An 11,209-nucleotide genomic window follows, 5' to 3' on the forward strand; every position below is an offset into this window, starting at 1 on the left:
CCTGGCCCACATGTATATATTATACGTATATGCCCGGGACCACACACACAGACACAGCTCCCTGGCCCACATGTATATATTATACGTATATGCCCAGAAACAAAGACCAGACCACAGATCTGTTTCCTAGGGAAGGGGGCCCTTCAAATGGGGGAAGGTGACTCATCCATGAGGCTGCTCACTGACCCACGGACTGAGAACCCCTAGGGAACTTTCTAACAGCCACAGGTGTTTCTGACACGTGCTCCCAATGCACAGTCACATTCTAAAGGAGCACAGGACACGCATGACACAGGCATCGCCCACTGGTCCTGGGACGGAGGCACCCAGCTCCCCAACCTGCAGCTCCCACCTGTCTGAAGAGCTGGTGCTTCTCATGGCGGACTCGGGGTCTCTGCTGCTGTCTTTCTTCCAGTAGGAATCGGCCCCGTCATCCCAGCTAGAGAAGTTGCTGCTTCTTAACTCCATGGGGTCGTCAAAGTACCTGCTGGAGAGGGAGGAACAGTGACGGGGAGCACTTATGGATGCCGTCCCTATTGGGGTCTCTTGCTTCTGGGTATGGGGGACCTAGCTTCCTTGCCCAGTCATGTGCTGAAGGGCAGCCGTGACAGACACTAGGTTGGCCAATGAACATGAGCTGACACGAGGCATTCCTTTTAAGGTCTTCTCAGCAGCTGGGGTGCAGCCAACCACGCTGAGGGCTTCAGGGAAGAGGCACAGCCTTCCTCTGCTGCAGCCTCAGGCTGCTGAGACCTCCGTCCCCTTGGACAGTTGCAATGTCCTGTGGCATAGCTAAGAAGAGGTTGGTTGGTCCCTCAGATAGGGAGGAGCTGAGATAGTCAGGTTCTTGTCAACAGTGAAACTCTTGGGCTTAGTGTTGAGGAGATCAGCACAATGCCAGGGCCGGAACATTCTCCACCTACTGAGTAGGAAAACCGTCTGGCCTGCAGAGCACTCGGTGCCTTTAAATTGCAAAAGAAGATGCCACTTGCTCTGAGCAGTCCACACATGGGGTCTTTCCTACTCCTCATTCACTCACAAGGGACTCTCTGCTCTGGTAACCTATGGGGGATCCCCAGTCACCCACAGACAATGCTCTATGCCAGCCAGTCTGCCCAGGCATCAGTCTCATGCCAGGACCCAGCAGCTCTCCCCACCACTGACCTTCACCCAGCATGGGCTTTGATTTCTGGGCCCTTCTTCTCCATGAGTTTTTCCTTCATGTTGGCCCTCACCCTGCACCTTCCTCCCCTCTGAACGCACCCCTGCAGTTCCTGTCAAAGCCCCTAACAGCACATTGCCCTGCTGTCTGTCACATCCCCCACCAAAAGCCATTTGGACTCCATGGGGCTCAGAAAGACAGTCGTTCTCATTATTCTGAATGCACTACTACAATAANGCATCATTTCCAGTCTGGAAAGAATGGAACTCACTACGAGCACCATGCAAGGATATGTCCCCCTTGCTTAATAGAAACAGCAGCACTCTTCCATAATTCACAATATGCAAGTTCTAATGGCTGATGAATAATTTGGAAGCAGTAAAAGCACTCTGTGGCACAGATATGCTGCCTTTCAGAGTGTGTCTGCTTCACCTCTGGTGCCAAAGCACCTCCCTCAACCCTGCTATGTCACTGTGGTCATCAAGGGAACTGTGGGATTCTGTCCCTAGACAACCCACAGCTCACCATCCACACGGCACCAAAATCTCTCTGCTCTACGCCATTTACCCCCAGGTTTCAAACTGAAATGGGTCCCTGGCACAGCGGCACTTTGTGGCTGACCCTTCTGATTGAGCCAAGGAAGAGAGAGGTTTCTGGAGGCTCCAAGGCATATATAAAGGTTGACCCTGAACACAGACAGTATCATGTTATAGGGCCTGCACAGGTCAGTCCAGTGCCCTTCAGCCCAGCTCACCACCCATCCAACATCGAAGTTTCTCTGTTCTACATCTGAACACCATTTGCCCTCAGGTTTCACACTGAGGAGCTGACCCTGGCAGAGGCTTTTAAGCCTTTGGCACTGACCCTTTTGAATGAGTCAAGATGTTTCTGAAGGCTCCAAGGCTCGAGTTCCTCTGTGACCTGAGACTGTGGTGATGGGAAATGTTCCTCTCAGCTGGAGACCGTACCCAGAACCCCTTCTCTCACCAGCCCTGCTAGCCAAGCCAAGAACTGGCTCTCTATGAAAGTGCCTCTGCCTCTTTCTACACCACCGTCCACAGGCATCACTACGGAGCAGGGAAGTCACCGAGGTGGGGAGAGGCGAGGCTCCTCAGACCCAGTCCTGTCCTCGTTAAAACCAAACGTGAAACGGTCTCATGTGTGGTTTCCAGGCTGATCACAAACTTGAATTTCTCCTCATGAGATGTACTTCCTTTTTCTCAGCTGGCACTGTATAGACAGAGCCATGTATGCTGCTGAGGCATAGGCAGGTTAGAGAGGGGCAGGCAGCCTCTGGCCAGGCCAACAAGGAGCCATGGACCTGCCAGCTACCTTTCTAAAATATTGAGACTCAAGTAACTTTGAGCTGTGCTTAAAATCAGGGAAAGAGCTGTCTGTGAAGTGCACAGGAGCCTGGATAGGAAAGTGAACCCTTTCACAGTTGGTGAAAGATACCATAACCTAGGACGGTTCTACCAATCAGTGTCTGCTGGCCCTATGACACCAGGATGGCTGTGTGACTGTGGCAGCACGGTCACTGATAGAGGTGTCCTATCCTCACCAACTCTGGCTGTGAAAGGGTCTTGCATTGTTAATGCACCGCCCAGCTGCCCAGTCACAGAGCCACATGCCTGGCCGAGTTCACAGGCTACAGGAGAAGCCAGACAGCAGAAGAGCCTTGTACTCTGCAGTGCCTCAGCTCTCCCTATGGATCCCGAAAGGCAGGCACCACCAGGACTCTTCGCTCAGACAAGGAAGCTGCAGCATGGAGCACTTTAGTGACTGTTGGTCATTGCTATGTGGTTGCTATGGCATGGCCAGCACTCAACCCGGCTCCAGCTTTCTGTTCCTACATGCTATGCCAAAACCATCCCAATTTCCTGTAAAGTCAGCTTCTGGGTGACCCTGACAACACGACTCTATTCAAGTTGACACTTGTCCTCAACCGCAATCAGCCTTATGCCAGTCACAGGTTTTGCCCAAGCATACTGTAGACACAAAAGGACAGGACCAGGCTGTCCTAGTTCCATGGGTTCCCCTCAGAACAGTCATGGCTTTCATGAATCATATATAAATGCCATTCATACTGGATTTGATGGCAGCTTCCAGAAGCCAGTGGTCTACCACAGAAGCTGCTGAGGGTCGGGGTGTACTCCAGCCCTTGCCCTGGAGACAGGCCTCTTCACTTCTCACAGTACACAGCACACCTTGCCTATCTCTAATTTTTAGCCCTCAGTTTTTAACTGTATCAACAAACATTTTCCTAGCTGTAAGCACGGCTCCCTACACTGTATCCCCAGCCTTTGTTCCGGCGGCACACAGACGCTTGTCAGCCAGAGCTCTCAGATGGTGCCAGGCACCGGTCTGTCCTGGCTCCCAAGGCCGATCCCTAACACCCCCATACCTGCTGCTCTGCTCAGACCACTTGGAGCTGGAGCTGAAGTACGAGTCCTCTGGGTCCTCCTGGTACTTCCTCCTCGGCTTTGCCAGTGTGGGCGACTCCTGCTCAATGGTCTGCATGTCTGAAGTCACCGAGTGCGAGATGCCACTTGAAAGGACAGAATAAAACAGGAATGATTACATCACTGGCTTCCTAAAGGCTTTCCGTCTTACCAAACAAAAGAATCTTTTGAGAACACTCTGAACAAACACAAGACAACCAGGAAGGCTGGGAACTCAGTTTGAGCTTTGGAAACTGGAAGCCATTGTGAGGGCTGGGCTGCCAGGATGCAAAGGGTGTGCCCGTGGCGTCCAATCCAGTGCACACTTCATGGAGACTCACACCTATTTTATTCTCTCCAAGAGCCATGTGTGCCACTTGTTACCACCACACACGCACGCACGCACGCACTTGTGCACATACGCACTTGTGCACACACACACACACACACACACACACACACACACACACACACTCTGTCTCATATAAGCCTAGGTTAGTCTTGCTATATAGCCTAGGCTGGCCTTGAAGTTCCCGATCTTCCTGCCTCTACCTCCTGAGAGCTAGGATTTGAGGCACAAGCCACTAAGCTTTAACCCATTCCCTATTGGTTGGTTGTTTTGAGGCAAACAAGCACCCTTGGGTGCAGAATGGCCTTGAGTGGATCCCCAGCCCTTGGTCTCCAGCCCAGGGCTTGGTGCACACTGCACCCAGGAAGCCCCAGCCTTCGCCATGCTGTACTAAATAACTCAGCAAAGCAAACGGCGAGGAAGTGGGGAGTACTGAGGAAATGAGCTCCAGGCGACCCTTCACTAGGAGCAGATAGCTGGGCTGCCCCAGGCCCTGCACACCCTACCTCCTGCAGCTTCCGAAGCCCATGCCCAGCCGCTCGGCTTCCACCTTCTTCTGGCCACTCAGGTTCAGTCTTTCATCTTTCTTCCTGCTGATTTCCAGATCCTTGTAGGCCAGTCGCAAGGACGAAACACTGCTGGGGAAAGCACACCCCCTTAGCCTGGCTTCAAACACTGCAGCCTTGCATTGAAATCACAGGCCGTCTGGAGACTGTAAGTCCTGCTTCAGCTCCAGACAAGGGCTTTCCCGTCTCTCAAACACAAGCTCAGGTCTCTATTACCTCCCCACAGGGTCCTCCCTCAGCCTGACATCAGACGACACTTCCCTGGGACACACCAGTGCAGGAGGCTAGTCCTACTTAGCCGTGTTGTTTAAGATGAACATATGGGAGCTACCACCTATAACTCCAGCTCCAGGTGATCTGATGCCCTCTTTTGACCGTGGAAGGCACCTGCACGAACATGCAAACTCCCACATATAGATAGACAGCATACTTCCAATTAATTCTTTTTAATTAAAAAAAATGAAACTATATCTAAAGTTGATTTCATAAATATATAATCATTAGTTGCATTTCAAATAATTTCCTGTAGGTGTCTTTATGTATCACACTTCTGAGTCACTACCTATCCAGCCAAGGTCTTTAGCTTTAAAACCATTTATTAGGTGCTAGAAAGATGGCTCAGTGGTTAAGGGCACTAACTGCTCTTCCAGAGATACTGAATTCAATTTCCAGCAACCACATGGTGGTTTATAACTATTTGTAATGGGATCTGATGCCCTCTTCTGGCACACAGGTGTACATGCAGACAGAGCATTCATAAACAAACAAATCTAAAAACACTGAAAAAAAGAAACATTTATTAGACTGGGCATGGTGGCACACACCTTGAATCCCAGCACACAGGAGGCAGATCTCTGAGTTTGAGGCCAGCTTGGTCTAGAGAGTGAGTTCCAGGACAGCCAGGGCTACACAGAGAAACCCAACCATTTTATTATTATTGTGTGCACACATGTTCTGGGTGGGGTGGGCGGTTGGGGGCATGTATATGTCATGGTGTGTATGTGTATGAGTGTGTGTATCTGTGTGTGTATCTCTCTCTCTCTCTTTCTGTTTATAGATCAGAAGACAACTTGCAGAGTCACCTCTCTCCTCTATTGGTTTTGGGGATTGAACTCGGGTTATCAGCCTGCACAGCAAGCACCTTAACCTGCTGAGCCATCCCACCAGCCCGCCATGGTGTGAGTGCTGCCAGCTGTACTCTTATTTGGAAGGTGTGTGCACACTGCCCTTGCTCTGCCTGCAGCAGCAGGAACATCGGTGTGCAGCAAGTGATGCCACTGCTGTGGGAAGTGACAACCCGCCTACCATCTGCTTCCCAAAGCCCTGGACAGTACCAGGACCCCTCACCAGAAAGGCCCTGTTAGAACCTGAGGCAAAGGTGACTCCTGTGGTGTGGCAGGGAAGACAAACAATGTCTTTCTCAGGAAACTACAGCTGGTTTTGCTCTTTGCTTCTTGTAACAAGACATGGGATTTCTTGGGTTGGCTCTGACCTGGCAGGTGTCTTTTTTCTTTAACTCTCTTAGTATCGTTTTCCTTAGCAAACCAACAGTGAAACATCAGGTGACTTTAGCATCACTACCTGCTCAAACCGTAGCACCAGACCCTCTGGAGACAACAGAAGAGCTATGAAGACCATGGGGAGGTCCTCTTAGCACTCCTTACATGGGACTGTCCTGGCTCTCAGGGATGCTCTCCTCTCTGTTAAGGCTGGGCTGTCAGATGCTCAGAAGCATACAGTGTAGCCAGCCAGGATGAGGCACTGCCAAGGCCTTCAGCTTTGCAGTGTGACAGTGCCGGGCCTGCCGCCCGCTCTCCAATGACTCCTCAACTGTAACTAGTCATAATCACTAGAAACCTCAGCTTCCAGAACAGCACCCTCACTTGCCCCAAGGGGTGAGACAGTACAGCACTGTACAGCAGTGACGGGTGGTCAATCACATGACGTCCTGGAGAAAGGCAACAACGTTGCCAATTGGGTTCCCAAGTAAATCACTCTTTCCCTTGTCATCATGCCCCTCTGCCCAGAGGCTTCCTGCATGGCTGGCAAAGCCTCTACCCACAAGCTACAAGCCAAGCCCTTGTATCAATGTGTTTTCACACATGGAAGGTGGGTGTAGCCAGCATCCCATGCTACTCTCCCTGTGTCCTGCCTCTCCAACCAACTGACCACACAAAGGAGGGCGTGGGTGCTTCTCACGGCTCTTGTTGGCACCAGGCTTCTGACTTTACCTCAAGCCCCAGCAGCACAGGCTTTCCAACAGCCAAGCTAACCTGCCTCTGCCCAGGTCAAAAACCAATGAAAAGAGAGAAATTCAAGTCAATTCTCTGTTCCTATGATAGAGAAAGTCTGTCTACACAGGTTAGTGCTGCCCCTGGTGTTCTGAGAGCCGAACAGGGAAATAACAACTTTGAACCATCTGGGCTTTTACCCTCTACGTTTCACTCAGCAAACCATCGTTAGCACTAATGGGAACAAGTTACGCTGGCCAAGCACCCACTGTGTGCTGGTCACACTGATTGAACGCCTATTGTGCTCCAGGTACTGTTGTCAGAATTTCAATAAATGTCATCTAAGTTGAACCTTGAAAGAACCTCACAAAATAGGGTTATTTATTTCCCTCATTATACAGCAGACTACAATTCCAGCTAAAGCAGATAAAAAACACATGAAGACAAGAGACGCTCAGAAGACAATCCATGTAGAAAGAAGACTCTATGGAAGACAGTCTACAAAGAAACAAGATTCCACAGGAGACAGTCCACACAGAAACAGGACACCACTGAAGACAGTCCACAGAATACCACAGAAAACAGTTCACACAGAAACAAAACATCACAGGAGACAGACTACACAGAAACAAGCACCACAGAAGATAGTTCACGCAGAAACAGGACATCGCCAAAGATGGTCTACACAGAACCAAGACTCCACAGAAGACAGCCCACACAGAACCAAGACTCTAAGGAGGACAGTTCATACAGAAACAGTCTTTACAGAAGATACTCCACACAGAAACAATCACCACAAAACAAAGTCCACAGAGAAACAGGACATTTCAGAAGAGAGCCCACACAGAAACAGGACATTACAGGAGACAGCCCACACAGAAACAAGCAACATAGAAGACAGTTCACAGAGCAACAAGACTTCACAGAGGACACTCCACACAGAAACAAAATATCACAGGAGACAGTCCACACAGAAACAAGCAGTGGAGAAGACAGTCCATACAGAAACAAGACTCTGCAGAAGACAGTCTACATAAAACCAAGACTCCATAGAAGATACTCCACACAGAAACAATCACCACAGAAGATAGTCCACACAAAACCAAAATATCATATAAGACAGTCCACACAGAAAGAAGACTCCACAGGAGACACTCCATACAGAAACAAGGCTTTACAGGAGACATTCCACACACCAACAAGGCTCCATGGAAGACAGTCCACACAAAAGCAAGATTCCATGGAAGACATTCCACACAAAAGCAAGATTCCATGGAAGACACTACACACAGAAATACGATTTTACAGGAGACCGTCCACACAGAAACAAGACTCCAGTGAAGACAGTCCACACAGAAACAGAACATCACAGGGGTCAATCCACACAGAAACAAGCAGCATAGAAGACAGTCTATTCAGAAACAAGACTCCACAGAAGACAATCTACATAAAACCAAGACTCTATAGAAGATATTCCACACAGAAACAATCACCACAGAAGACAGTCCACACAAAAACAGGATATCACAGAAGATGGTCCACACAGAAAGAAGACTCTACAGACACTAGTCCACACAGAAATAAGACTCCACAGAAGATAGTCCACACAGAAACAAGACTCCACAGAAGACAGTCCACACAGAAACAGAACATCACAGAAGACAGTCCACATAAAAATGAGACTCCCTGGAAGACAGTTAACATAGAAACAAGACTCCACAGGAGACAGTCTTCACAGAAACAAGACCCCATGAAAGACAGTCCATATAAAAACAAGGCTCCTCGGAAGATAGTCTACACAGAAACAAAACATCCCAGGAAACAGTCCTCACAGAGACAAAGCTCCAGGGAAGACAGTCTACACAGAAGCAGAACATCACAGGAGACAATCTACATTGACACAAACAGCACAGAAAACAGTCCCTACAGAAACAAAGCTCCAGGGAAGACAGTCCACATGAAACCAGGACTCTATAGAAGATACTCCACACAGAAACAATCACCACAGAAGACAGTCCCCACAAAAATAGAACATAACAGAAGACAGTTCACAAAGAAAGAAGACTCTACAGACACTAGTCTACACAGAAATAAGACTCCACAGAAGATAGTCCACACAGAAACAAGAGTCCACAGAAAATGTCCTACACAGAAACAATTACCACAAAAATTAGTTCACACACAAACAGAACACCACAGAAAACAGCCCACACAAACACAGGACATCACAGAAGACAGTCCCCACAGACACAGGACATCACAGAAGACAGTCCACATAAAACCAGAACATCACAGAAGGTGGTCCTCACAGAGAGAAGACTCTTCAGGAGACAGTCCATATAGAAATGAGTCACCACGGAAAAGAGTCCACACAGAAGTAAGACTCCACAAAAGACAGTCCACACAAAAACGGGACTCCACAAAAGACATTCCACACAGAAACAAGACTTCACGGAAGGTAGTCTACACAAAAACGAGACTCCATGGAAGACAGTCTATACAGAAACAAGACTCTTCAGAAGACAGTCTATACAGAAACAAGACTCCAGGGAAGACAATCCACACAGAAACAAGACTCCATGGAAGACAGTCTACACAGAAACAAGATGCCATGGAAAACAGCCTACACAGAATCAGGACTCCATGGAAGACAGGCTACACACAAGCAAGACTCCATGGAAGACAGTCTACACAGAAACAAGATGCCATGAAAAACAGCCTACACAGAATCAGGACTCCATGGAAGACAGGCTACACACAAGCAAGACTCCATGGAAGACAGTCTACACAGAAACAGGACGCCATGGAAAACAGCCTACACAGAAACAGGATTCCAGGGAAGACAGTCCACAAAGAAACAAGACTCTATGGAAAACAGTCTACACAGAAACAAGACTCTTCAGAAGACAGTATACACAGAAAGAGGACTCCATGGAAGACAGTCTACACACAAGCAAGACTCCATGGAAGACAGTCTACACAGAAACAAGACTCCAGGGAAGACCGTCTACATAGAAACAAGACTCCAGGGAAGACAGTCCACACAGAAACAAGACTCCATAAAAGACAGTCTTCACAGAAAGAAGATTCTACAGAAGACAGTCCACACAGAGACAAGACTCCAAAGAAGACAGTCTACACAGAAACAAGACACCATGGAAGACCGTCTACACAGAAACAAGACTCTTCAGAAGACAGTCTACACAAAGACAGGATTCCATGGGAGATAGTTTACAGAAAAACAGTGCACAGAAGATGGTCCAGCGCAGCTCCCTGGACAAAAGGGGAAGAGGTTGCTGAGTATGACAGTCTGAGTTGATCCCTGGGTCCCAAATGATAGACAGAAAATCTACTCCTGCATGTCCTTTGACCTCCACACATGCAGTGACTCTAAGTATGTGTGTGTGTATGCACATACAAATAAATAAATTTTTAAAAGTAAACAAACAAACAAAAAAAGCCCCACAATGCCTTGCTGTCTTTCCCTCTGCTTTGGCAATACCATCTGCCCCCTCAGCCTCTACCTCTGTAATCTTGATGGATGTTTCCTGTGGGGAGAATCAAAACTATGCAGTTTTGGAGACTATGGGAGAAACAAAACTATGCAGTTTTGTGTGTGGTTTCTTTGCATAAACTTTCAAATTCCAGCCATGTATTCATTATTTTCATAGCTCAATCAAATTGCACTGTGAGGACCCACCAGGTCCTTAGTCACCAGGAGACAACGTTGAGGCTCCTTTACTCTGCCATCAGGGCTCATGCTGTAATGCTCTCCAACTGAGTTACTGCCTGCGCCTCATTGCCTTCTCATTGCTACTAACAATGTTGCAATCACTTGTGTTCTACTAGCATCCCTGACAGTCTCTGTGTGAGCCCTTCTGCATGCTAGGTGCACACTGCGCCACTGCCCAGTGCTTCTCAGCCTTCCCAACGCTGCTACCTTTCATAGAGTTCTTCATGTTACGGTGAACCCCGAACTTTAAAATTATTTTTGTTGCTACTTCATAACTGTAATTTTGCTACTGTTATGAATTGCAATGTAAATATCTATATTTTATGATGATCTTAGGCGATCCCTATGAAACTCCCAAAGGAGTTGCGACAAAAGCCATCTAGGAAAGGCTATGGCAAGCAAGTGAGTTTTCTGGAGATGGCCCACCATTTTGCATGGCTGCAATGGGTGTGCTCTGAGATGCAGCTTCCTCAGAGACTTCACCCCAGGATTGCTTCTCAGTGCTGAGATGCCTTTGTTACCACAATTATATAGCCTGGGCATCAGCTCACCCTGTTGGGCAAATTTCCCACAGATCAACATGCAGCTGTAGTTTCATGTAGTAATGCTGTGAAGATGAATTGATGATTTCATAATTTTTTTTTTTTTGAGACAGGGTTTCTCTGTGTAGCCTTGGCTGTCCTGGAACTCACTCTGTAGACCAGGCTGGCCTCGAACTCAGAAATCC

The 11,209-nt window shown here is 48.3% G+C and overlaps 1 protein-coding gene across 6 annotated transcripts in view; it reads right to left on the minus strand.

Annotated features, from left to right (window-relative positions):
• Positions 1 to 11,209, minus strand: part of Arfgap3 (ADP ribosylation factor GTPase activating protein 3) — a 48,719-nt gene that overhangs the window by 8,545 nt on the left and 28,965 nt on the right. For 2 of the 6 annotated variants that reach the window (XM_021183535.2, XM_021183534.2), the window contains exons 10-12: positions 4,459 to 4,587; positions 3,567 to 3,710; positions 353 to 487 (exon numbers count right to left, since the gene is read on the minus strand). In XM_021183535.2, coding sequence (XP_021039194.1) covers positions 353 to 487; positions 3,567 to 3,710; positions 4,459 to 4,587 — 408 coding nt within the window. Of the gene's footprint in view, positions 1 to 352; positions 488 to 3,566; positions 3,711 to 4,458; positions 4,591 to 11,209 lie in introns of all 6 variants that reach the window. The other 4 variants (XM_029469988.1, XM_029469986.1, XM_029469989.1 and 1 more) reach the window with 3 other exon arrangements.

The sequence above is a fragment of the Mus caroli genome, chromosome 15 (genome assembly GCF_900094665.2).
Source record: "Mus caroli chromosome 15, CAROLI_EIJ_v1.1, whole genome shotgun sequence".
NCBI lineage: Eukaryota > Metazoa > Chordata > Mammalia > Rodentia > Muridae > Mus > Mus caroli.